The 26,976-nt window shown below is 54.0% G+C and overlaps 1 protein-coding gene across 2 annotated transcripts in view; it reads right to left on the reverse strand.

Annotated features, from left to right (window-relative positions):
• Positions 1-1,077: 1,077 nt before the first annotated feature.
• Positions 1,078-26,976, reverse strand: part of ZZEF1 (zinc finger ZZ-type and EF-hand domain containing 1) — a 97,401-nt gene continuing 71,502 nt past the window's right edge. The window contains exons 38-55 of one of the 2 annotated variants that reach the window (XM_082707754.1): positions 25,783-25,936; positions 24,332-24,471; positions 23,731-24,008; positions 22,737-22,911; positions 22,080-22,212; positions 18,451-18,644; positions 16,913-17,032; positions 15,222-15,413; positions 14,473-14,573; positions 13,210-13,345; positions 12,749-13,108; positions 11,212-11,355; positions 10,642-10,810; positions 10,374-10,472; positions 9,842-10,007; positions 4,743-4,896; positions 4,234-4,305; positions 1,078-1,967 (exon numbers count right to left, since the gene is read on the reverse strand). In XM_082707754.1, the coding sequence (XP_082563880.1) occupies positions 1,887-1,967; positions 4,234-4,305; positions 4,743-4,896; positions 9,842-10,007; positions 10,374-10,472; positions 10,642-10,810; positions 11,212-11,355; positions 12,749-13,108; positions 13,210-13,345; positions 14,473-14,573; positions 15,222-15,413; positions 16,913-17,032; positions 18,451-18,644; positions 22,080-22,212; positions 22,737-22,911; positions 23,731-24,008; positions 24,332-24,471; positions 25,783-25,936 (2,868 nt within the window). In that variant the 3' untranslated portion in view covers positions 1,078-1,886. Of the gene's footprint in view, positions 1,968-4,233; positions 4,306-4,742; positions 4,897-9,841; positions 10,008-10,373; positions 10,473-10,641; positions 10,811-11,211; positions 11,356-12,748; positions 13,109-13,209; positions 13,346-14,472; positions 14,610-15,221; positions 15,414-16,912; positions 17,033-18,450; positions 18,645-22,079; positions 22,213-22,736; positions 22,912-23,730; positions 24,009-24,331; positions 24,472-25,782; positions 25,937-26,976 lie in introns of both variants that reach the window. The other variant, XM_082707753.1, reaches the window with a different exon arrangement.

A 26,976-nucleotide genomic window follows, 5' to 3' on the forward strand; every position in this document is an offset into this window, starting at 1 on the left:
GGCAGCCGGCGTGGGGCGGGGAGCAGGGGAGAGCAGCAGCTGCATGCCAGGCGGGACCTGGGCTCGCTCTGTGCAGGGTGAGCAGAGAGACCAGAACAGCCAGGGCGAGGGCAGACAGCAGCGGGTAGAGGCCGGCGTTTACAAAGTCGGCCTCCCAGGGACAGAGAGCCAAGTTGGTGGTCCTGCCCCCATAGGCATGCCCCGCCCTGGCTGTCTGGCCTGGTCAGCAGTCCAGGTCATGAGGGCTGTGGATGGCAGCGAGATGAAGTGGTGATGCACGGTCCTCTCTTCCAGGTCCCCCCTTGGCAGAGCTGGGGCCCCACCACCGGCTCTGTGACCTCCCTCTGCCCTGCGAGACCCGCCGGATCTGGGCGGTACGGACGTGGGGACTTCTCTGGGGCGGCAGGCAGAGTGGAAGACGAGAATGGGTTTCTACAGCACCACAGTGCCCACCTGTTTGCATCCCGACACCATGGGGGACCAGAGCGGGCCCAGGGCCTCGGGCCTGAGGTCACCAAGTCTCAAGACCTAACCCCTTCCCCCGGTCTCCTTTGGACAGCCCCTCCCAGGACGGCTCCTCGTGCAGCTTGGGGACCTGAGAACCGAGCTCTAGGGCTGGCTGCAGGAGCCGCCGCCCCTCGTCCCACTGATGCAGAAGTGCTTCTCCAGGAAGACCCTCCTGAGACCTGTAGCCTTGGGCCCTTCCCACCCAGGCACCAGCAGACAGCAGTCACATGCCGGTGCAGACCCGCTCAGCGTGGGCCTGGCTGTGAGGAGCCTTCCGTGGGCCCCGTGTGGGGGGATGCACTCCGGCCCACACGCCATCCTGAAATGGCCTGAGGCGCTCTTCACACCAAGTCCCACAGAAGCTCGTCCACAGCCCGCGTGCCCTCCCAGCCTCACATTCCAAAGCCTGGCTTTGGAAGGAGAGTCTTCAGCACTTCAAGGAGAGACCAGCATCCTAAAAGGGAGAGCAGAAACGGCATTCACTCAAACAGATGCTGTGACGGCGGACCAACAGCCAGGCAAGCACACAGAGTCCCAGGGGTCAAAGTGATGGACTACCGGGACCTCAGATAAGAAATAAAATCATCATATATTCTCTGTTTGGTTTTTGGTTTGGGTTTTTTGTTTTGTTTTGTTTGGTTTGGTTTTTTTTTTACTTCTAAAATAAGATCCATCTGATAACACTTCGAGTCTTTAAGTACAGAAGCTTTCCCAAGAGCAGCGTATCCCCTGGATGACTGTTCCATTGGGCCCCCTGGAGGCCTCACAAGGGAGTCACGTGGTTCTGTTCTGAGAATGTCAGGCGGAAACTGAAACAGGAGAAAACAATGAAACGCAGACGTGCGGGGAGTCGGAGCGAAAGCAATGCCCACGGGCAGCCCACCGGCTATGACCACGGACACCTGCTCACTGAGGACTTCCGTGAGACGGCCATGTGGGCACCAGCAGGTGGCCAGGACGAGCTCTCCTCGGCTTTGGTTGGGGCTGCCCAGTCTCCAGATGCAAGACCGCAAGAAGAGCTCCCAGGCCAGGCTGCCGCTCCAGGTCCTCCTGAGGAAGGCAGCTTGGGGCCAACTCCGGCTTCACAGGAAGGCCACGTGCAGCAGCTCCAGAGACAGAACCCTTTCCAGAGAGGCTCCTTCAGACCTTCCTGGGCTGACCCTCTGAGCAGCCCTGTGGCACTCGCTCCCACATGCCATGGTCGTGCCGGCGCGAGCGTGTGACACACGCGGCTGCTGCTCGGACGCAGGCTGCCTGGCATTCTGCTAGGAATGGGAGTGGGAGCTCAAGGGGGGCCGGGCGTTTTCCTGAATGAGTTCAGATGTCCGTGTGAGCGCTTGTGGACAGACGCCCCCTTTCTGTGCAGGCCACAGCAAAGGCTAGCACTCGACGTTCCAGAGGCCGGTTGCCTTGTTTGGGTAGTTGATGGCCAGGCTGATGGCAGCAATGTTCTGCAGAGCCTGTGGAAGGAGAACCAGTCGTGTGCTCATTTGTTAAGTGTGGACTGGACAAGACCCTCGGCTGAGCACCTCGGCTGAGTATTTAGCAGAGGTTTCTGGAGTACACATTTAGTGTATGGAAATTCAAGACAGCTAAAGGGCTGTTTGATTAACATCTCATCTTGCATCGTGATCAATTGGCAAGAAAAGGAGTTTTCAAGATTACATTTCTGGATGCTATCTTTTCAATTGATGTATCTGTAAAAGTTTCTTTGTAAATATTATGTGTTCTGATGTGTCTAAGATTCCAAACAAAATGATCCCTGCACTTCCTCAAGATGTTTAGTGACAGTCTGGTAAGCAGAGCAGTCTGAGCAAGAAATAGGAAATGCAGAAATAGGTTTTGTCTGGCTGCATATAATCTTTGCTCTTTTTAAGCTCTGTGAGCTCTGAAATATATTTTTGGGTTACTTAGTGTGTTTGACAAGACAGCTTGATATTTCTATCAAACAAATGACTTTCATATTGCAACAACCTTTGTAAGAACAACTCAAACAAAATTCTTTTATTTTAAAATAAAAGAATGGGGTGCCCATGATGGGGTGCCCTCACCCGGGGCACCAGCCCAGAGTGAGAAACAGTCACTCAAGACTCCATGAGAACTGCAAACACAGGGCAGAAACGTGACTACTACCCCGAGAGAGGGGCAGGTGTGATGCTGGTGGGCTTGGTGTGCCCGGAGGACATGGGCCGCAGGGCATCTGGGCAAGCTCTTCGGAGAAGGGAAAGAACACAGAGGAGGAGGAGAAGGGGAGAAATGAACAGTGCTAGGCCAAGTGTGGGAGGGTGCCGGGAGGGGGTACCCTGGAGCCAGGCCGAGGCCGCGGTGTGAGCTCAGCACAGCAAGAACAGGGGAGGCTAGGAGAGGAGGAGGCAGAGTACTGGTTCGGCACAGAGGACATGCCGTGGGGAGGGTCAGCACGAGCCACAGGCAAGGAGACAGGACATGGGGATAGGCAAGAGGGAGGCGCCCACGGGTACATGACACAGAGCTCATGGTGCCACAGGTCATGTCTCAAGTTGTCACTGTGTGTCAGGAAACCAGGGACAGTGGTGGCAGGGCAGGCAGGGGTCTGTGAGGAGAGAAGGGGGTTTCTACTCTGCCTGCGGGTCTCCGGAGAATGCGTGTGAATGCATCTAAGTTGAAGGGGGATTCCTGCGTCTTCCCGGCAAGGCGACCACATATTCACGAAGTGGACTTGCCAGGAATCGATGCCCACTCCGCGCGACCCTGGGTGAACCTCCCACTCGTCCAAGTGCAGTGCCCCATCTGCCCAGCACCAGAGGGCTGGGCCACAAGCTCGAGGGTACGCGAGGGCACAGTGAGTCTAAGGCTGTCAACGTGTGGTCTGGGCCTGGGGTTCCCGAGACCCTCTCAGGGAGTCTGCGACGTGACAAACACTGTCGCAGTGATGCTAGGACGTTATTCTGCCTTCTTCCCCTCACGCTCCCAAGGGCACCGCGGAGTCCCCCAGAGGCAGCTGGGGCACCGGCCTTGGCAGATGCAAATCACTGCCATCTGCCTCAAGAATGATTGTATTTGGGGCGCCTGGCTGGCTCAGTGGGTTAGGCCGCTGCCTTCGGCTCAGGTCATGATCTCAGGGTCCTGGGATCGAGTCCCGCATCGGGCTCTTTGCTCAGCAGTGAGCCTGCTTCCCTCTCTCTCTCTCTGCCTGCCTCTCCGACTACTTGTGATTTCTCTCTGTCAAATAAATAAATAAAATCTTAAAAAAAAAAAAAAATGATTGTATTTTGGAAAATATAGCTGTTTCTCACAGAATGTGTTATTCACATTAACATGGACTGAGTTTGTTATTTCTTAAAACGAGCTGGTGTTTGTGTAGAACCCACCAATATAAGCTTTTGGAGATCCTCAGTAACTTCGAAGTGTGAAGGACCCTGGGCCCAAACCTCAGGGGCTCTCCTGCCATGGGAGAAAGTCACATCCGAAAGTGCCTGAAATCGAACTACGGAGCCCTCAGCCCAGTGCTCGAGTTAAAGCACCTGCTGTTTTGGTTTCAGACAGAAATTCTGGCCGGCGTCTTGCTGGCCTCTCCAGGCCCACGGTCTTACATGAGCCGCTCCTACGAATGGGTCCAACAGCTCTCAGAATGGGCCCAACAACTCTCAGAAGCAGAGGGACAGGGCGGGGACAGAGCTCCGTGTGGACCCTGGAGGCTGGGAGGCTGGGGGGTGGGGCTGGCTGGCTCCAGCAGGGAGAGGGTACCTGTGCCGCGCAGCGGAGAAGGTGGTCGTCTGTGGTTAAGGCCAGCAGGTAATCCTGCAGCAGGCCGAGCTCCTGGGGAGAAGGAAGAGACACCGCGTCACCGGATTAGCACCCGGGGACACCCGCCTACAGCCACAAAGTCTCGCTCCTCCAGGCACCTCACGGCAGGCCCTCCCTCAGGAGTGGCGGATGGGGCTGGACCAGGAGGAACCCCACACCTGGTTACAGGGGCGCTCTGTGTCCATTTCCTCATGAGAAAATGACGGTAAGCTAAGGAATTCTGAAAAGACGGCCTTTCGTCTACATTCGGCCGCCCACTTTGCTCACGGAGAAAGAAGAACCCACCCATTTCATTTTCCAGGATTCCCTACTGTCAAGGACTAACAGAAAGCACTTCCTCCCTCCCTGACTCTAGGTCTCCCCAGGGGAGGGCACACAGAGGTGAGGACCTGGACTTTGGGCCACACCCCCGCCCTCGGGCAGCAGAGGAAGCACCAGCAGGACCTCACCTGGGCTCGGTTCTCTGTGACGAAGAACAGCTCGGTGAGGGCGCGGTGCAGGGGCAGCAGGATGCCAGGCTGCGTCACGTCCTCCAGCCGGCTGTACTCCATGTGCGTGAAGAGCTGCCACAGCGGCTTCAGCAGCGCAAGGTCACAGAGGTCACTGTGGGGGCGGTGGCAGACGGGAGACAGAAGCCAGCTGACAGACTCCCCCACATCCAGCAAAGTCACTACCATCCCCCAAAATACTCCCCAGCGGCAGAGAAGGAAAGGGGCAGAACCCCCGGAAGCGGGAGACCCTGGAGCAGTCACGTCAATCACGCCTGTCTTTAAACTGGGCGCTGTGAAGAACCTCCCACGGCGGCGGGAAACCCTCGAGATGGACGTTATGTGGAAAAAAGCAGCACGTAAAACCACGCGTACAAAAGAAAACTAAACCCAACTGTGTGTATAGTATCGTGTGCCCATGTCAAAAGCAACAGTGAACAAACACAGAAAATGTTTTCCATGGCTGTCCTTGTCGGTTCCCTAGATTTTCTTTTTTTTTTTTAAGATTTTATTTATTTGAGAGGTAGAAAGAGAGAGAAGGAGCACAGGAGAGATGCAGGAGCAGAGGAAGCGTCACGCAGGGGGAGGGAGAAGCAGGGTCCCTGCCAAGCAGGGAGCTGGACATGGGACGCGATCCCAGGACCCTAGGATCATGAGCTGAGCTGAAGGCAGACACTTCACTGACTGAGCTACCCAGGCGCCCCAAATTTCCTAGATTTTCTGCAATGTTTGTTGCTTCAACAGAGCACAAGAGAAGATTTAAAAGACAGTGATAAGCAATATTCCAATCTTAGCCTCATAAAACACAAGAAATGGGCTAACGAGGGAGCTCTGCCAGAGCCCTTGTAATTCCAGAGGCCTCGGGTGAGAGACGAACGTTTCTGACTCAGGGGTAAGATGTGCTTTTCATTCCACTTCAACCTCCTTCAGAGAAGAAAAGTTAATGAAGCAAATAATGTTCTGGGCCTCACTATATGACTTTATGCATTCATAATCTTAAATTTTGCCTTTTCTCTTTAATGTCCAACTTTCTCCCAGAACAGTAAGTCTTCCTGCGGAGCAAGAGGAACGCACGGTTTGATTTCTGGAGACAGTTCTGTAGACCTTCCGGGTCACCACTGAGAGGGACGTCCATGCACCTGCGTGGCTCATACTCCTACCCCGCCCCAGGGCTGCCTTCCCCTCTGCCTGTGCAGTCTCACCCCAGGCCAGCGACCGTGCAAGCGCCCCCACAATGTGGCCAGGAAGGGCCCCGCCGTCTGAAGACGGTTTCAAACCTATCACTCAACCGGGCACTTCTCAGTGCAAGCAGCTCTCACAGGAACAGAACTGAGCCCCTGCGGGCGAAGCGACCTCCGCACACGGGGACCCAGTGACAACAGCAACCACAGTCTGCTTACCCCCCACACCCCCCGGCTGGCAGCAGCCGACTCCTCTCTGTCAGACTACACAGAGGCCCTGCTGCTGAGGCATCATCCGTCCATTCTGACTGGGACCCTGGGCTTGTCTGGGGTGTCTGGGGAGGGGCCGAGTGGCTTAGCCGCACAAGCATCTGACTCCTGATTTTGGCTCCGGTCATGATCCAGGGACTGCAAAGTGGAGTGCCCCCTTCAGGCTCTGCACTGGGTGTGGAGGCTGCTCAGGATCCCTCTGCACACCCGTCCCCTACCCCTGCCCCCACCCACATGCTCCCTCTCCCTCGCTCTCTCAAAAAGTAAATGCTGGAGGACACTGAACCCTGACAGGCAGGGCTGTGAGTGTGCGGAGGACGTGTGTGACTTGGTTGCCAACACCTGCCCTCCAAGCTGAGGAGCAAGGCGACGCGTCTATAATCCCCACGTCTGTTCAGTACTCTGTGCAAGGTCCTGCAAAAGGAGGGGAGGAAGCTTCTAAGGACCAAGAGGAAGAACTAAAACCCCTTCTTTGCCAAGAGCATGACTGTGCTCTGAATAATCCACATGCACACTTAAAGTTAACAAACAGAGCACGGTCCCTGCACACAAAGGAAATACATAGAAATTAATTATATATGAGCAGAAACAGTTAAGAAATAAGCTTTTTATTTTTTTTTTTTTTTATTTTATGCAGGCTCCCTGCTGAGCAGAGAGCCCGATGCGGGGCTGGATCCCAGAACTCTTGAGATCATGACCTGAGCCGAAGGCAGAGGCTTAACCCACTGAGCCACTCAGGCGCCCCAAGAAATAAGAATTTTAAAACAACAGTTACAACAGCATCAAAACTATCAACCACCTAGGGATAAACCAAAGGGAGCGTTGTGCAGGCTGCCTACACGGAACCCTGTGAGACGTGCCCCAGAGCGGGGCCACGAGGGCTGCAGGGGACAGGCACCAGGACTTCACGGCTATGGGTCAGGGGCTCAATGCCACAAAGAGCCAAAACCCCATCTGGCAAGAGGAGGTGTGTGCCTATATGTGTGGACAAAAGCATGTGGCTCAGGGACACTCCGAGGTACCAGAAGTTCTGGCCGGAGAGAAGAGGCAGGAAACAGACACGAGAGGGCATCTGCATTGGAACAGACATACAACAGACCGTGTGCAGACAACAGCCTAGCCAGAGACCCCAAAGGCCCCAGAGAAGCAACATGAGCACTAGAAGATGCAGTGAAGTCACAGGGCAGAAGCCAAGGCGGAAAGACCCGCTGCATTTCTACACATTAGCAACGAACTATCAGAAGGAGTATTAGGAAACAAACCCATTTATGATGGGATAAAAAAGAATAAAACATTTAGAAATAAATATTAACAAAGAGGTAAAAATGGTCTATCCACGGCAAACTATGGAATGCTGACAAGAGAAACTAGAGAAAACACAGGGAAGTGTAAAAGCATGATCCATGGTCATGGCCGGAAGACCACCGGTGCCAACGGCTGCTGCCCACAGCAAGATACAGCGTCCACGGAGCCCCATACAATCCCCATGGCATTTCACAGAAACAGGAAAACAGCCATAAAGTCCATGTGGAACTACAGGAGGCCCCGAGTACTCGAACCAATCATCAGAGCACACCTGGAGGCCTCACGCTCTGATTTCCAACCCTAATACAGAGTTACGGTACTCCAAACCATATGGCACCAGAATAAAAACAGGCAGAAAGACTGATGAACAGGACAGGGAGCCCAGAAGTACACACAGGCGTATACAGACCATTAATTCTGACAAAGGTGCCAAGAATACACAATGAGGAAAGGACGGTCTCCTCACCAAATGTGTGGGACAAGCCAGATAGCCTCAAGCAAGGCTGGATCCCTCCCTCATACCACACACAGAATCAATACAAAAGTGATTAAAGACCTGAATGAGAGACCTCCAGCTGCAAAACTCCTACAAGAAAACATAAAGGCTAAGCTTGGCATTGGTCTTGGCTACGAGTTTTTTAAAATTTGACACAAAAGCAAGAATTAAGTGGGACTACATCAAACTAAAAAGCTGCAAAGCAAAGGAAACCATCAACAAACGAAAAGGTGATCTACGGAATGGGAGAAAGTACTTGTAAACCACATCCAATAAGTGGTTAATACCCAAAACACACAAGGAACTCATATGACTTGATTTCAAATGAACCTAAAGAACCCAATTAAAATATGGTCCTAGGACCTGAACAGACATTTTCGCAAAGAAGATGTGCAGATGGCCAAAAGACACATGAGAAGATAGGGGCTCACATCACTCATCATCAGGAAATTGAAGCCAGAACGAGATATTGCTTCGCATGTGTGAGGACGGCTATCATCAAAAAGACAGGCAATGACAGCTGTTAGGGAGGACACGGAGAAAGGAGAACTCTGGTGCGTCGCTGGTGGGGACGCAAGCGGCTGTGGCCACTGTGGAGACCAAGATGGCGGTTCCTCGAGTCATTAAAACCACAACTACTGAACAATCCAGCAATCCCACTCCTGGGTTTACAGCCAAAGCCCACGAATCATTACCTCAAAGATACCTGCACACAAACGTTCTCAACAGCCAAGGTATGGAAACACACAGTGTCTCCTGCGGGAAGAGTGGATACAGCCTACATGGTGCACCTACACGCACAACAGACCGTTCTTCACCATGAGATGAAGGAGACCCCGCCGTTCGCAACAACACTGATGGGCCCGGATGGCATTAGGCTCGGTAGAATGAGCCCAAGAGAGACAAACCCCAGGTGATCTTACCTCCACGTGGAAACCAAAACCAACCAATCAAACTCGTCAACACGGAGAGCAGAATGAATGGTCACCGGGGCGTGGGGTTAGGGAGGCGGGGAGAGGCCGGTCAGAGAGCAAATGCTCCAGCTGTGAGATGAAGGAGGTCTGAGGGTCTAACACACAATATGGTGATGACAGCTGACAGTGGCGTCCAACGCTGCATCATTTAACAGAAATTTGCTGAAAAGCCAGTTTCAGCAAGAGGGGAGACCCCGGGGCCATCCCACACGACAGAGGCAACCACGTGAGGTGTTCGGTGCATTAACTAACCCGACGGGGGATCTTTCATAGCGTGGACATCCGTGAAACCACCCCCTTCTACACTTCTATTACTATTTTTTCAGTGATACAGTACTAAAGTGGCCCCGGCAGGAGGAACCAAACAGACGGGGGCTACACAGGAGACCAGACACAGATGCACGGGTGTGTGGACACCTTCTTGGGGATAAAGGTGACCCGGTAGAGTGATGTGAGGGAAAGGTGGTCTGTGGGGTTGGGCAGAGACTCAAGCCCAATGACTAATCCCAACCCGACACCGGACATCATGAACAGAACGCATTCAGGGTGGAACGTAAGCTAGATGTGACAGAGACAACGAGCTTGGAGAACACAGGAAATAATGTCGCGACCCCAAGACAGAGCACAGCGAACACTTCCTAAACAGGACAACAAAAGCACTATTGTTAAAATAAAAAAAAATTTAAAAAAAAAGATTGGTAAAGAACCAGAAGCTATTAAAATCAGAAGCTTCTTTCCATCAGACAGCACAGACAGAGAAGTGACAAGCCCCAGCGTGGAAGAAGGTCCTCACAGCGCAGAACCCCCACACAGGACCCAGGGAGGGCAGCTCACCTGTGGGTGCAGCATCGGACAATCCTCAGGAGCAGGTGGATGGCTTTCAACCGCTGATGCCCAGTCTGGCGACAAGCCACACCCACCAGCCACTCCCAAATTTTGGCCAGGGGCAGGTGCGGAACGACTCTTTCTTCTGACAGCATCTGCTTCAAAATCTCGAACCCTGGCCCACACCCACAAAACATGGACATTTTAGAAACACAAGCTGCTTGAGTTTTCATAAACAGACCAAAACGACTATGACCATACAAATGTTGCCCAAATGATGCCTTTTATAAGAGCAACACGGGACATTTCAGTTTCTCCTTTTTGTAACATGCCCTGTGAAATCTAAGAAGTGTCTTCTGCAGGCCCCACAGGTGGCTCTTCCATCTGTCCACTCACGCTGACCACTGGCTGCCCCAGCACACTCAGCGACGTGTGTGCAAGTCACAGAGAAAAGTGCCTGCCTTGACTTTAACAAACATCAGTTACATCCCAGAGGGTCCCGCCCAGAAGAGCCTGAGGACAGCGAGAGGAACGCACACACCTGTCTGGAACCGCCCCAGGTGTCCCGCCGTCACAGTGAATTTGTAGCCCCACTCCGTGTTGCTCATGTCCGAGGTGAAGCGGTAGTACAGAGTGTCTCCTGGCCACACAAGAGTCAGAAACAGCTCAGGACGCGGCAGCCAAAGGAAGTCCCACGCTCCTGAGGAAGAAGGCTGAACCCGGGGTGACGCCCTCCCACAACATCCTTCTTCCAAGGACTAAGTTTCAATGCTCCATGGAGTCTAGGGGAGCGAGGACATGGCCACTACCTGGGAGCTCAAAATCCTTCCACTTCTGCTGCGACCCACTGAAGGTGTGTCGGTCCTGCTGGAAGTCGCTACTGCTGGCCATGGCCAGCTCGTCGCAGCCCTCCTCTGTGCTGCACTGCGGGTCGAATTTGACCGACAGGTAGATGGCACCAGGGATGTGGACTTTGTCCTGGGGAGGGACACTTCTGTCATTCCTGAGGGCTCCTCTGTTGCCCTGTCCAGCACCTCTAAGACAAGGGGGATGGGGAGCACAAGCCTGGGTAATAAGACGAAGGGTGGGGGCCTCCATGGCGCGGCCACGTCATCGGGAGCCAGTGCAGCCGGGACCGAGCCCAGGCCCTCATGCGGACCCACTGTCCAAGATGCTGGGGATTCCCTGCGAGGACCTCACCGCAGGAGAAGTGAACTCCTCCTCGCAGGTCGGAAGACTAGGGTGTGGGGACTCCCAGGGTCTGGGGAGGCGGACGGCCGCTTAGAGCGAGTGCTGCACGGGGGAGGCAGCCACCGCCGGCGCAGAGGAGGTTCTCAGCAGCCCTCACAGGTCCAGCCTGCCGGGCACCCTGGACGTACCTCAAAGTTGGTGTTATTGTTATAGGGGTGTTTCGACTCCCTGACTTGCACCTCCATGCCAGGCTCCTCCATGAACTGGCACGCAGCCAGGGCCATGGTCCCCAGCATGCTCCCTCGGCAGCCCTGGAGCACCTTCCGCAGAATCTGGCAAGACGTGAGGCATGGAGCGTCAGAGCCCAGGGGTGGGAGGAAGGACACGTCCATTCCAACCCGAGGCCCACAAAGGTGCTGGCTTCCCCCTGGTCCCGGCCCCACCCCTGGAGCGCACTCCTCCAGCCACCTCTTACCACGGGGACCGGGACACCCCCGCCTCAGTCTGCCCTGGAAACCCTACATCTGGGCATGCTGAGAAGCCACCAGAACTCATCAGAGGTGGTCCCGGGCCCTTAGAGTCCCAAGCCAAGCAGGGGAGGGACGCACAGAGAAACAAGGACCGAACAAGGGGATGTGGGCCAAGGAGGCATGGAACTGAGGGCTCCGTGGGGCAAGGATGGGGGAGGCACTTCCAAACAGGGAACAGCTGCAGCAGTGTGGGTGCACCATGTGTGCATGAGCATGCAGGAGGGTGCACCATGTGTGGGGGTGCCAAGGGGATAGGGATGAAAAAGGTGGCAGTAAATGTGACTCAAGATCTTTGCCCTTGGAAGCTGGAAGGGGGTGACGAAACATGGTAGCTCAGCCGGAGGCGGCGCCCATGGCTTCCCCGTGCCGCCCCTCCCACCCCTCCCAGACCTGGCTGTGTTCTGCTGTGTGGCTCCTCTGGGTGCATTCACCCTGGGAATCGCCACCCCGGCCCTATTCTCAAAGATGACGTTGGAGATTTGACTTAAGAATAGAACCAGGGGCGCCTGGGTGGCTCAGTGGGTTAAAGCCTCTGCCTTCAGCTCGGGTCGTGATCCCAGGGTCCTGGGATTGAGCCCCGCATCGGGCTCTCTGCTCAGTGGGGACCCTGCTTCCCCCTCTCTCTCTGCCTGCCTCTCTGCTACTTGTGACCTCTGTCAAATAAATAAATAAGATCTTAAAAAGAAGAAAAAAATAGAACCAGAGGCCTGGAAAAGCAGACTGGAATGTGGGGTTAGGCTGCAGAGCCCACAGCTGCCTTCTGAAGGTTGGGGCCTCTGAGTATACTTCCTCAAGACAGAAGCCACTCCGGTCACGCTGTGACAGGTGCAACACCCCGGGGGCAGACACTCCAGAAATAAGCCCCAAACTCCCTGGACGGTCCCTGTACCATGAGGACAGGCCAGTCAGCCGCAATTCCCCGTGTCCCCTGGACCTGGCACTAGACGAGAAGAGACAGGCCAGGCCAAGCGCACAGTCAGGCTCCGGGGACCACAGTGTCAAGCACCCTCTGCACACCAGGTCTGCCACACCCCTGCCTGGTGTCTGCTGCCCTCACAGGTGTTGGGGAGCTGCACGCCACCACAGGTGAACCCCTCCAGGGAGGCCCCCGCCAGAGGAAAAAGGTTCAAACGTGGGGGCGGGGGCCGAGGAAGAACCACATGGGCGGTGCCCAGCCCAGCCTGCTAACAATCACCTTTTCCCACTGATGCTTTTCTTCCAGCTGCATGAACATGTCCAGGATGTAGGTCATGTGGGCCGGGCCACTGAGTTCCAGGGTGTCCTCACTCACTGGCACGTGTCCCGGCCAATCGGCAAGCAAGGAGGCCAGCACGTGGCGGGCGTACAGCACGGCTGTGGCCTCATTGACGCGGAACAGGTAGTCGCGGGCGGCCCGCTTGCTCTTGCTGTTCAGCTCCTTGTGCAGGAGGGCAGCACTCTTGCTGCGCCGCTGCTTGGCGTAGCTCTGCCGCAGCTCACTCTCCGTGCTGGCGATGAGCTTCTGGCTCACGGGGTTCGACTCGGCTGTGGCCTGCTCACAGCGTGCGGGCCGGGCCTGCAAACCCAAGACCACCATTACCACTGCCTGCCCCTCAGCACGGGGTGGGGGCGAGGTCAAGGGGCAGGTGTTTCGCGTTTAAGGTGAAGGCCACCCACCAAGCATGGTAAGATAATCATGTCTGTGTCCACGGCTTTGGCACTCTGCTCCTCCAGCCTCAGACCCCCACTGGGCTGCCACCTCTGAGCCAGGGTCCGAATCCTTTCGTCCGTGGTGAGCTCATCCCCGTCGAACCTGGGGAGAAGGGGCACAAGGCTGGGCACACACATCACAGAAAGTGAAGAGCTCGGCACGCAGTGAAGCCTGGCAGAAAGGCCTCTCCGCGCTACTGTCCTGTTACTGTTCTGCGGTGACATTATCGCCCCGTAGTCTGCAACCCAGACGCGGAGCACTCACTGACTTGCGCACGCAGACATGCACATATGCCCTGGGGGCAGAGGACGCCAACTGTCCCTCGGGATCTCAGAAACAGAGCTCCTGGAAGCCTCAGCGGGATACCCAGCCCCTCCTCAGCTAGACAGCATGATGCAACTAGGTCCTCCGCCACAGGAGGCCAGTGAACCTTCCCTCAAGCAGCTGGGTTCAGGGTGTCCTCCTCCTTCTACTCTCCGCCACTCCCCAGGCTGGAACACAGGGCTGGGGGTATGGGTGACAACAAACAGGAAGACAATACCCTTGGGGAGACAGGGTCCTTCCCAGAGTAGAGCTGCCTACCCACCCTGGACGGTCCCAAGAGGAGAAACAATTCTATCTTCCTTGACCCACTGTTTCCGGGTGTCTTAGTCACAGCTGCTTAGACTGTGCCCTCCTTCATTTCACAAAGGATTTGAGGCAACGTATGAGAAGTGCAGAAAAACAGCTTTTTCAAAGAAAAGTTGAATTGGAACTGCATGTAAGTTAGAAGAAGTCAAAACAAGCACAGGACAGGGGGAGATGAATGTGGCCAGTGACGGTCCACAACATTCGGGAGCTGGGCCCAAGCACTAGGCCGAGCTTCCCGGCCCAGAGGAGGGAGTGTTGTTAACTTGGTGATAACCCTTGGGGAAATCCATGAAGATAACGTGCAAATAGCACTCTGGCCGCAGGGCCCAGGACGACGTCTGAGAGAAGCCCTAGCGTCCGCTTGATGTCCACTCCCAGAGGGACACGCAGCACAGCTCAGAGAGGATGCATGTAGCGGGGCGGGGCCGGTGTTCACGGCACTGCACAAAGAACTGAGAACCAGGTCCAGGGGTCGGCCTGGCCTGAGTCTGCCCAGCACGCGCTGGCGGGAGGCCATCACGGCCCTGCCCGGCCCCCATGCTCTCCCCCACCGCGCTCCCCTGCTGGCCACACATGTGCCGCAGCTCTGCGCCCCTCACCTCTTCTGAACCTCCAGGAAGAAGGAGTCAGTCCTTTTCATCTGCAGCTCGTAGATGGCCCGGAGGACGTGCAGCGGGGCACGGAGCGCGTCGTGCGCCATCTGGAGGCCACGGGAGGAAGCACAGGAGAGACGGGGCTCAAAAGGGATAAAAGGGTTATTTTCTCAAGTTACCACAGGGTGTGATTTCTGAATCATCAACCCTAAGAGACGGACTGCGGAATCTGCTCTGCGATCATAAATTCACAGGAAAACACGGCACGGTAGCACCGGCAACCACACGCTATACTAACATCCACACCCCCACCCACCGCCGGAGCCACTGCCACGCATGCAACTCCAGGCACCGGCACCATGGGCCAGACACACGCCTGCTCCTCTGATCCCCACCCCACTCTCTGCCTCTCCTCCCTGCAGTCCGTGTTCCAGGAAGCGAGTATCCCCAAGAGACATCAGAGAATGCATCTCAGAAGTCACAGGAGACGCCCGGCAGCTAAGGGCTCAAAGGACGAGCAAAAGTGCTTGTGCTCGTGTCACAGGAGAGACAATCCAATGCTGTAGGGCCAAAGAGCTTAAAAACGACGGCCATGAGGATGTCTCCACTCTGGGTCGATTCTGCATAATTCAGACTGAGTCTTCAAGAAATGACCTCTCAGCACGTCAGACTGAGGCACTTTCACATGGAGGCAAACACTCGGTACGAGCCCAAGAGAACCCGCCCCGTGGTTTCTGCACGGCCCCAGAACTCACCAAGAAACATATTCGGGTGGGCTCGTCCAGGCTCTCCAGAGGGTCCAGCTTCTTCTGCTCCGGCTCGGTGGGGCTGCTGACCATGCCCTCTACTTCGTCCTCGGGGTCCCCTCGCTCGTCTCGCTCCAGGGCTGTGTGCTCGGCCGAGGTGTGGCTCTCCTTCTTTGAGGAGTACAGCATGATGGACAGAATCTATAGACAGAAAACCAGGCAGGACAGGGCTGCAGGTTCCGTGGATGAGAACATCACACTGATCTTTAACCCTCAAATGGTACAAGGTATTTGACCTTTTTTAATAGATGCAAGCATTCTCAAAAAGAAAGTAAAATTAGTAACAAAAAACACGAGAACATGCTCCATTTGCCTGTAATTGAAGACATACTAAGACACGTCTGCCTTGGGGCGGACGACCTAGGCTGGGATCACCTCATGTTTTGGTGAGGGAAAGGAGCTAGAACAACGTCTGCTGACTGTGCCCCAGCCAGCAGCACCCCTTTCAGGAGTAACATCGAGCCTGTTACGCTCGATGAAGCTGACATCCACCTTCGTGTGTCCCTGGCAGCCACTACGCTGGGGTCATGAAACCACCCAGCGACTCAGGGCAGCAGCCGCCGCACAGGCCCATGGCGTCTGAGTGCCACACGCACGGCACCATCTGTGTTTACACGTGTGCCAGTGACGTCGACGGAAACAACTAGAATAAGGCCGTACAGAAAATACTAATGGTGGTTGTGTTCATGCGGTGGAATTTGAAGTTTTCTTCCTTTTCTATATTTCACATTTTCTGCAATGTAGTTCTGTTATTTGAATGATTAAAAAAATTAAATTTTACTTTTTTTTTTTTAATATTTTATTTATTTATTTGACAGAGAGAGATCACAAGCAGGCAGAGAGGCAGGCAGAGAGAGAGGAGGAAGCAGGGGGCCGCTGAGCAGAGAGCCCGATGCGGGGCTCGATCCCAGGACCCTGAGATCATGACCTGAGCCGAAGGCAGCGGCTTAACCCACTGAGCCACCCAGGAGCCCCAAATTTTACTTTAAAATGTAAAAGGTTTTCCTCAGAATGAGAGCCCAGATGCTCTCCGGGCTTTCCCATACTATATTTCAGCACCATTTCCCGAAAGCTGGCCAACCCCTCGCAGGACGCCAGAGGAAGGGCTCTTTGCACACTGGCCTCCGTGTGACAGAGCACAGCCGGCTGCCCTCCCTGAGCATGGCAGCAGCCTCTCCCAGACCCAAGGCCAGCACACGGTACACACACTCGACACGGAACCTCAGCAATCCCACCGAGAAAAATCTGTGGCCCAGAAGCAATGTAGTGAGATGAAAATGATGGACTAAAATGCTACGTAAAATAAACATAACCAAGGACAAACTCAGAAACAGATTTTAGCTCAAAGGAGTGTCAAAGGGAAATAATAATTCCAGGATACATTTTATCACCGTGAGATAACGGTCAGCCGCGTGTTTCCATAAACTATTTGTCCTCCCGTGTTCTCTGAGCAAACAGCAAATGCATCCTCTCCCTGACGGGGAGGTCAGCTGTAATATCCCTGTTTCCAGCAGGGGACGCAAACCGAAGACACGGTCCCAACGCCTGCCCAGAATGGGTGAGCTCAGGGTAGAGCCCGTCGCGGCTACTGCAGGGGTCGCTCCCAAGCGGGAGGCCTGCCGCGGGCAGCGCACCCATACCTCCAGGTCCCGCAGGAGCCACGTTTTACTGAAACCAGTCCCTTTGCTGCACTTTTTCACCAGGAGCTTCAGCAAATCCGTCTGAAGGAAGGTCGCGTGAGTCTCTTCGAAACCGTGAGCCTGCCAAACAGAAGAGCAATGACCCACAGCCGCCTCCCAGGCAGAAGGCACAGGCCCCGTGGGGAGAAGCAAGGCTCTTTCAGAGCCCAGGCTCAGCCTATGGCCCAAGGTCACCACATGGGGAAAATTCCAGAGTCGCAGCAAGGATGACACCCTGAACCTCAGCCCCAACCTGAGCCCGTCCACTCCCCAACTCAGCCCTGGCAAGCCTTTCTGGAGCCCAGGACACCGTGGGCTTTGTCCTACATGAATGAGCTTCCCCAGCGCTCGTCAGACCACATCCTACGTCCCGACTCCTGGCAGATGGGGCGCCACAGACGGCCTGCCCAGTTCTCTGGCCTCACACCCATCTTCCGCAGGATCTTGAAGGCCCAGAGGTGCTCTTGCTATCGCTGACAGCCTCACCTCCTCCTGGGCCTGGCTCCCGAGGCTGCATCGCCCTGTCCAGACTCCTCATCTACCGCCTCATACTCCACCTCCTCAGACAGGCTGTTTCTGATTCGGCAGTCCTCCTCCTCGTGGGCCCATGTGGCTCTCTGGAAGGCCAGACTGCAAGCCCCACCTCTCGAGATCAGTGCCACGGAGTTCCATGTGGCTCCTGGTGCTCAACCAACAGTCATGAAAACAGGGACTCCAAGACAGAAACGGTCTGTGCCCTTGGGGAGTTTGTTTTCTCTTTGCTACTATAACTAAACAACTAAAACAAGAACAGACTGTGGTAAGTGCCTCGGAGGCAACAAACAGCAGCTGCGTGGCCTCGGTCCCCTCAGCAAGAGCACTCAGGGCGGGCCCAGAGCTGCCATCTGTGCTGACCCCTTGTGCTGCCTCAGTCCTCCTGTGGCCTCCTGGGCAGTTCTGCCCAAGTCCAGGGAGTCACCAACTTTTATAAGAAACCCTTTTTTCATGGCTACTTCTTTGGGGAACATCGTCCTAAAAAGTGATCGCTTTCCTCCTGTCAGGCCCCTCAGCTAGCAGAAGAACTATCTTCCCCACAGGTCACGGCTTCTGGTCTGCACGCCAGCTTTCATCACCCAGCTCCTCCCGCCCCAACCGTCAAGCCTGTCGCTCTAAGTCCCCTAACAAGCCGGGCCCCTCTGTCCTCCATTCCCTCTTGCCCTGGCTCAGAGGGGAGTGAGAAACTGTCCCATCTGGTTTCCTCCCGCCGTCCAAGGTCACATGCCCATCAGGTAAACATGCGGTTCCATGAAATAGTACTAAAAAAATACAAAGAGCCAACTACTGGGAAAATTCTGTTTCCTCCTTAGTTATCCTCATGCAAGACCTCAACCACTCCCAAAAATAATCCAGAGCCTTTGGTTAGCCGTCTATCGCGATTAGACGGCACCCGCCTGTAGTGCGAGCCCCACAGACATCCCATCACAGTGGCTCATCTGCAAGGGGAAGAAGGTCACCATTACCTTCAGCGTTTTGTAGAGTCCTTTGAGGGCGAGGGACAGGACCCAGGTAGCTTCCACGGCCTCAGGACAGTGGCTGTCCACGCTGGTCTGCAGAAGATGACTGGCGATGAAGGCCAAGTGCTGGGCGTACTGGCTCAGCTGGGCCTGAGAGCCGCTGCACTCCTGCCCCTTCTGCACCAGCTGGTAGTCCTTCACTGCGGCGTGCAGGCAGGCAGGAAGACAAAGGCATGGACAGTTAACGCTCCCAGCAGCCACATCTCTTCCCCCGTGGCATGCCTTACTGAAGGAAGAGCCGCAGACCCCAACACAGACAGCCCTGCTTCAGCCTTGGCTGTGACCCCTACGGCCGGTTTGCAGGTGAGTGCTGAAGTGGCGTTGGGCCACCCAGCCACCAAGCAACCAGAGACACGATTCACATCCCGCTGCTGTGCGCAAACTGGCCATCTCCAAGTGCTACGGGCACTTCTTCACCGGCGCTGCTCCCACGCAAGCTGAGACAGACGGGAATGGCTCCTGTCTCGAGCAACCGGACAGTGAAGTGCACGTGAGACCATGGTTTGCAGACAGGAGGTGACCGGCAGTGCAGACTAGGACCCTGACAGAAGGGACAAGAGCCAGAGGACCCCTCCAAAAGCCTGGCTTTCCCGAGACCACTTCCAGGGGCAGAACGGGGACTAGAATCAGAAGCAGAGTCCGGTAGTCTCAGTGAACTGATGAGAAAAAAGGTGAGTCTGGGGAAGTCAAGGCAGCTAGAATTTAGGGGCCAGAATGTCACGAAGAAGGGAGAGGCACAGGGACATAGAGGCTGCGGGGGCCTCGCCAGATAGCCGCACAAGCTTCGTGGCGAGTCTCCGGCAGAGCAGGAGCCACAAGCATGGGAGCACACCACCCAAGAGTGGGAGACGAACGACTCCTGGAGCTCACAGAGGCCTGGGGACCTTCTGGCTCCCCACACCTGGCATCCTACTGGGTGCTGGCGCACGTGTCCTGTTGGGGGCAAAACAACTATCTGAAGACAGTCGCTCAAATGTTTCTGAATCTGATGGAAACCGTAAATCCACAGACCAACAAGCTCAATAACCCCCAAGAAGAAGAAACAAGAAGCTCATGTCGAGGCAAACCCTGAACAAAATGCTAACCCTAAGTGACTAGGTGACTAAGGAGCAGTTCTTAAAAGCAGCCAGCGGGAAAAAGACGCATTTGAAGACAAGAGAACGACAGCAAACGCTGCAGCTGTAACCATGTAAACCACAAGAAAATGGATCAAAAACCTTAAAAGACTCAAAGAAGGGACTCTTGGCCTAGAATTTTGTAGGCAGCAAAGTCATCTTTCAAAGATAAAGTCAAAATAAATATTTTTTTTGGTTTGGTAGGACACACCGACCAAAGCCTATAGCAGGAGACCGCGAGGCAAGAAATGTTCTGGAGTTCTTCAGGCCGAAGCAAGATGGTAGCAGGACGACACCTGCACCTACGCACAGGAACAAAGACCACCAGGAACAATAAGTATGAGAGCAAAGCTTTCTCACTTTAAAACCTTTCTTAAAGTATCTTCTTATTTGTATTATTTTTTATTTTTTAAACAAGAGTTCTTTTTTTTTTTTTTTAAGGATTTCTTTGAGGGAGAGCGAGAAAGAGGGTATGCGCACACAGACAAGCCAGGGGTAGGGGCGCAGAGGAGGGAGAGCGAGTGTATAAGCAGACTCCCTGCTGAGCACGGAGCCCAACACAGGGCTTGATCCCATGACCCTGAGACCATGACCTGAGCCCAAACTAAGAGTCAGATGCTTAACCCACTGCAACACCCCAGGGGACCCAAAACATCTGACTTTTTAAAAGCAGAAATAAATAATGTATTATTTTGAGGTTTATAACACATAGAAGTAAAATGTGTGACAGTAGTAGCATAAGGATGGGGGGACAGAAATATGAAATCTATGTTCCCTCACTGTATGTTAAATGATAGAATACTGTTTAAAGGTAGACAATGACGAGTTAAAGGTGAATATTATAAACCCTAAAGCAACCACTAAAAAATTAAGAGATAAAGTTAAAAATCAACTGTGGAAATAAATAGAGTCATAAAAACAGAACAAAACTTCAATCCAAAAGCAGTAGGAAAAAAGGAACAACAAATGAGGCAAATAGAAAGCAATCGGGAAAATAGCAGATTTAAACTAAATCCTCTTGATAATTGCATTAAAGCTAAGTAGTCTAAACATCTCAATGAAAAAGCAGAGATTGTCAATGTCAACCTGAATTAAAAAAGAAAATTCCACTACATGCCATCGACAAGAAATCCACTTTAAACGGAAAAACACTTACAGGTTAAAGTAAGACCATCCAGGGGGCACCTGGGTGGCTCAGTTGGTGAAGCGACTGCCTTCAGCTCAGGTCACGATCCCAGGATCCTGGGATCAAAGCCCACATCAGGCTCCCTGCTCAGTGGGAAGCCTGCTTCTCTCTCTTTCTCTGCCCTCAACTCACTCTCTCTCTTTCTCACTCTATCTTAAATACATAACTAAAATCTTCAAAAAAAAAAAAAAAACACTGATGAGTCTCTTCTGAGACTGTCTAGGAGACAAACGAGAGAAGACACAAGGTACCAAATCCAGGAACAAGAGAAAGCTGCTGCTACCCACTCCGGATGAAGAGGAATCAGAGACCTCAATTTAATCCCTAAATAAAGGGAGACATATACAGTGCTCACGGGTCATGTTATGATGTCATTTCTCTCCAAACAGACATACAGACTCAGTGGTTCTGAGGGAACTATAGGAACTGACAAGCTGATTCTAAAATTTACACAGAAAAGCAGAGAAACTACACCAGCCAAAACAGTGCTGACGGAAAAGTAACGAAGTTGGAGAACCCAATTTGGAGACTTAGCATGAATCTATAAATGGTCAGAGAATGTGGTACTCGAGTAAGGACAAATATACAGATTAATCTAATATGACAGAACCCATAAATACACACACACACACACACACACACACACACGGGTCAACTAGTCTCCAACAAAGGTGCCGGGATAATTCCATGGAGAACCCGTCTCATCTGAAACAGTGGAATGTTGACATGCAGCAAAGAGAAAAGACCAAGAGGGAAAAGGAGACCCTTGATGGTCCCTCACGGCACACACAACCATGGCACAGACGGAGCCTAATGCTGACACTGAATGAGCACAGGGTTTCAGAAGCAGAACAGGGCACGTATGGTGACCTACTCTAGGCTCTTCTGGGGTTGGCACTTAGATGTAATTTCACTGTTCTACTGATAAAGCACGATGAAAGTGACATGAATGGCAGCACAATTACTCTGAGTTATTTTGCACTCATGTAGCTGACTCCATCATATACTTAGATGGCCCATCAGAAAACAAACCACCAGCCCACGACAACATTAACTGTTCAGACCCTAAAGGTGCCCCCAGAACCTGGGAGCCATATATACAAACTGAGGCATGGCCAGGGCCTTCCAATTTACCCTAATCCCACCACATCACTTTAGAGATGAGGGAAAAGCAGCTCAGGCCATTAAAACTTGTTTTTTTAAAACAACACATGCAGGGCCACACAGAGATCTGACAGTTTCCTCCTGTTCTTCGAAACAATGAGGCTTAGGACCTGTTTTCCTCTTCCGGGTTTTGACATCGACGATCACAGCCCTGTTCTTCTCTGTGAAGTGCTTCAGGACGATGACGTTATGTGGCTCATTGGCGTTATCCATATACACACAGCGGGTGCCCACGCAGAGAACCTAGAATGTGACAGCGACCAGGAAGGCAACTCAGGAGCACACAGACCCCTGACCAGACCCTCTGGTGGAAACGAGCCCAGCCCCCTCTGCTTGTGCCGCCGACTTCAACAGTGTGCAAGGACGGGCACTCCTGAGTCCAAGGCCTGGTGCATCGGCGGTTTACACACTTGCCGGAGGAAGCCATGTTCTCACGGTCCTCTCTGTCCCAACCATGAGACGAGGATCAGAAATGAGAGCGAGATGAATGCCAACTGGGGAACAAGGGCACTCTCAAGTCATGTGTGACTCAGTAACTTAGGGACCTGTTACTCAAACTGCCAGCTGATAAAACGAACAGCTAAACTGCTAAGAACACAGTCAAACAAACCATCCCACGATCTTGGAAATACACCAATACTGTAAATGCAAACGATGTGGTGAAAGAAAACACCCTCCAAGAGACATGTGCCGAGCCCCCGCTGTGCACACGGAGGGCAGGGAGGCCATGGGACCGGGAGGTGTGGCCCAGCTTCAGAGCCGTGTACCTGCGGGAAGCCGACCAGCACCAGGAGGGTGAAGACGTTGGTGTGTTTCAGCTGGAAAGGCAGCTGCTTGACACAGTGGTCTGTGAAGGTGGCGATGACGTCCCGCCACTGGGGCGTACCGCTGAGCGAGCGCAGGATCTCCGCCATGGAGCACGCCCAGTCCAAGCCCACGCGGCTGGAAGGCAAGAACTCCGTGAGGCAGTAGGGCCGAGGCTCATGCTCGCCCCAGCAGGCCCCCCTCGCGGCACTGAGAACCACACACACCTGTGCCCCAGAGCCACACACCCACTCATCTGACAACTCTCAGAATGACGCCTCGGGGAACCTCCACACTCAGCATACAGTTAGAGCTGAAAACAGAATCTCTATAAAGGGTCACACACACGTACACACTTGTGCACACTCATGTTTGAGCACAGAAAAAAGACTGGAGGGAAACATATTCAAACAGCACCAGGTGCAGGCAGGGGCACCCTGGCGGCTCCGTTGGTCAGAACCCTGGGGTCGTGGGATCGAGCCCCACATCGGGCTGCACGCTAAGCGTGGAGTCTGCTGGGCTGTCTCCCATTACCCTGCTTACACACTCTCACTCTCTCAAATAAATAAAATCTTAAAAAAAAAAAAAAAAAAAAAAGATGGTGCAGGTGGGGTGACTTTTTTCTCCACTTCCGTTTTTCAAATTTGGTGTTCTGGTCAAGTTACTTTATACCAAAAATAGCCCTAATTTCTTCTACCCCAAAGCCTATGCTTACTGCACCAGGAAAACCATCAGAATGAACATCATCGAGAGTTCAAGCAACAGACACTGCAGGACCACACAGCTGTTTTGAGGTGGGTTTCACAGATAATTTCAGCGTCAGCTGACAACTTTGCTAGTAAAACGAATGCTGTTCTCCCAAGAGCGGCCTAGACAATGGCACACTGAACTCAATCAGCAGCCGGACCAGGAGCTTAAAGCAACGAACACCATGGGGGCACAGAGCGCAGGCACTACCTGTCCAGACACACCGCCCCCAGGCTGAAGAGCAGGTGTGTGGTCTTCCAGCCGTCAGGCACAACGGAACTGTCCCCTGAGGCAAACAGGGCGTGCTCGGCGGAGAGGACCGTCACCACCGCGGCATCCACCTCTGCTGGTGAGAGGCGGGCGATCAGCTGGCCGAGGAGCCCCAGTGTGAGGTGGTAGGTCTCGTTCAGGTGGCCTGCATTTGAGATGACAACCTGGAACATGAGTGGGAGGACGCGCTCCAGGGGCATCACGGGCACCGTGGGGTCCTGCCGAGAGAGGGAGAGGTGCCAGTTCACCACAGGGTCCACGGGAGCACCCCGGTCAACGCCGTGTCAGTCCACATCCTGGTTAAACCTGGCCGGGGCCGAAGGGCCCACACCGTGTCCTTCATCGACAGCCACGCACAATCAGGTGGAAACAGACACTCCAGGCATCACCCTCTGACCCAACCTCTCACTGATTATGCTTCTCTCGGGGACACACAGGTGATATGAACACGTGGTTTCAGTACACAGCTTTCCAAAAAACACATTTTTTCCACAAATACCACCACCCTCTTCCAAAAAAGAAAACGCCATTTGTCTCATACCAACTTTAAGGGAGGTAACATGGCCGCTAGCAACCCCAGAATCCTCTTCTGGGAGCACTCAGCAAACACCTGTTCGGGGCTTGCAGGAACCGCTTTCTCCTCGAGGGGCTTCTGAGACAACACGCCCGCATTTTCAGCATCTGTGAGGGAAAACATCACACCTCCAGATGTTGCCAGCTTCTCTGCGTGAGCAAACAGGCAATTCTACTGCGGCCTGTCCCCGCACTGCCGGAGAACACCCCGGTGCGTTGCTGAACCCGCCCCGCTCCAGGAGGGTGACCATGACCGTCGGAGGTGAATGCGGAGCCCCACCCCGGCCTCCCAACTCGCCCCTCCCCACCGACCTGCTCTTCAGCCTTCCAGCCACCTTTAGTGCCCACACAGCCACCCACTGGTTTCCATGATGTGCCCCCCTCCTGGGTGCAGGCATACCCGAAGCACCCACAGCCACAGCTGGAGCACGGCAGGGGCCCGGGGAGCATCTGAGGGAGGAACCGAGTCCATCCGGACCAGGATGCCGAGGCTGGCGTGGACCAGAGCAGACTGGGCCTGCCCAGGGTGGCCAGACTGCCACCCGGAAGGCAGAAGAACATGCGCTACACAGAGGGCCATCGGTCCCTTCTGAGAACCGGCCGCACATGGGGCAGGAGGCCAGGTGCTCGGCCCTGCCTCCCTCACAGAGCAGGCGGCTGGGACAGACGCTGCCTCCCAGGCTGCCCTGAGGAGGACACGCTCTAGCACCTCCCTCTCTGGGCTCCTCCATCTCCCTGAAACACAGCTCTGAGCACAACACTGCTAGCCCGACAGGGAGCTCCGGGCCCCCAGAGCACAGCGACCCAGAGCCCCCCCAGGGCGCCACCCCTTCATGCCTGTGAATGGACTCTCCCCTGTGTTTTCCTGGGCGTTTCCCACTCTGGGATCTTCGCTCGTGCTGTTCCCTCTGCCCAGAAAGCCCTTCCCACAGCGGATCCTGGCGCAGCTAAAGTCCCTCGCAGCCCAACCTTCACAAGGCTTTCTGGGGATGCCGTCCATTCCCGTTAGACACCATCGCCACCTGCACCCACCCACCCCTCTCCTGTGGACAGAGTCACGTTCCAGCCTACAGTTACCCGTAGCTTGGTCCACACCCTCCCTGCCAGACTGCAGGCTCCGTGAGGGCAGGAGCTACACGTCTGTCTGACTTGGTCCCTGTCGCACTCCCATAGCCCAGCACGGTGCTTGGCACACAGAAGGCACTCAGAAAACTCAGGAATAACGAGGTAGGAAAGCAGGAAAAGTGAAGGAAAGGCAACTTTCGAAGCGTGATCACTACTGTCAGATACAAAGCTGAGAAACCGCGATTTCTCGCAGCTGTGAGCCGATTTCAGGCTGTGTGCCACAGACCGCTCAGGGATGGGTCTGTGTGCGATCTAAGACAAAAAAGAGATCAAGGTCATGATGCGAGTCTCCACCTGGACGCCTGGGAGCTGTGCCTCCATCCGCAGGTGAGTTGGAAGCCTGAGTCTGGCACGGAGGACCCTTCGCCAATGACACGCCTTCTTCGTCTGCCTTACTTGCCTGCTTGCTGTCTAAAGGCCCGACTTCCTCTGGACCATCTCTCTTGCCCTGGAAACAAAAGGTAAAGGAATTTAGGTTTCTTCTACAAAAGTTGCCTCATTACTGCTGTGATACAATTTGCATAATCATTGGCCAGTCTTTATAGACTAAATTACTTTTAAATTCCACAAGATAATGTCCCTCATTTCCGATGACAAATCTATGCTCTACTAAGACACTAGTCACTGTATCCATTCTCCAAGCATCTCGAAACGCCCCTGCGGCACAGCCTGCAGTCCCGTCACCCACAACCCCCGAGACAATACTCTACTATCTTCCACTTAGCCTTTAGAAACCACGTACGGAAAGTTCTCCCGGGAAGAAGAAAACAGCAAAGGCGTGGAGCTCTTTCTAGCTTACTGAGCCGGCCCACACCTGTGGGAGCTTTATTTTGGCAAGGAGCTTTGTTAAAGGGACTCCTGCTGGAGTGGGGAAGCTTTCTTAGGCTTGAGAGTTGGGCAGTGAGGTGCCCAGGTTGGCAGGATGACAGCCCTTGGGCCAGGGAAAGTCTCCATGATGAGCCTGAAACCTCTTTCTGCAAGAAAAACTGAGGAAATGCTCAAAGGAAAAGGCAGATCAGGATGTAGAAGGCAGGCAGAAGAAGCTTCCACTGGCCAAACATGGGACAGTTTCAGCATCAAAATACTTCCTGAAAAGTAGCAGATTTTAAAGATTTTATTTTTTATTTTTTTATTCATTTGAGACAGAGAGAGAGAATGAGAGAGAGAGCAGAAGCAGGGGGAGTGGCAGAGGGAGAAGCAGGTTCTCTGCTAAGCAGAAAGCCCGATGCAGGGCTTGACCCCAGGACCCTGGAGTCCTGACTTGAGCCGAAGGCAAACACTTAACGACTGAGCCCCCAGGCACCCCAGATTTTATTCTTAAATAAGCTCTACGCCAAGATGGACTTTGAACCCACAAGCCCGAGATCAAGAGTCGTGTGCGCTACAGACTGAGCTTTCAACCCACGGAGCGAGACAAGCCACCCCGGTTGCTGGGGTCCGAGCTGATCTAAGTGGACACACGGGGAGCAGAGTGCTCCCGGGCAGCAG

Source organism: Mustela nivalis, assembly GCF_964662115.1.
Source record: "Mustela nivalis genome assembly, chromosome: 17".
Lineage (NCBI taxonomy): Eukaryota > Metazoa > Chordata > Mammalia > Carnivora > Mustelidae > Mustela > Mustela nivalis.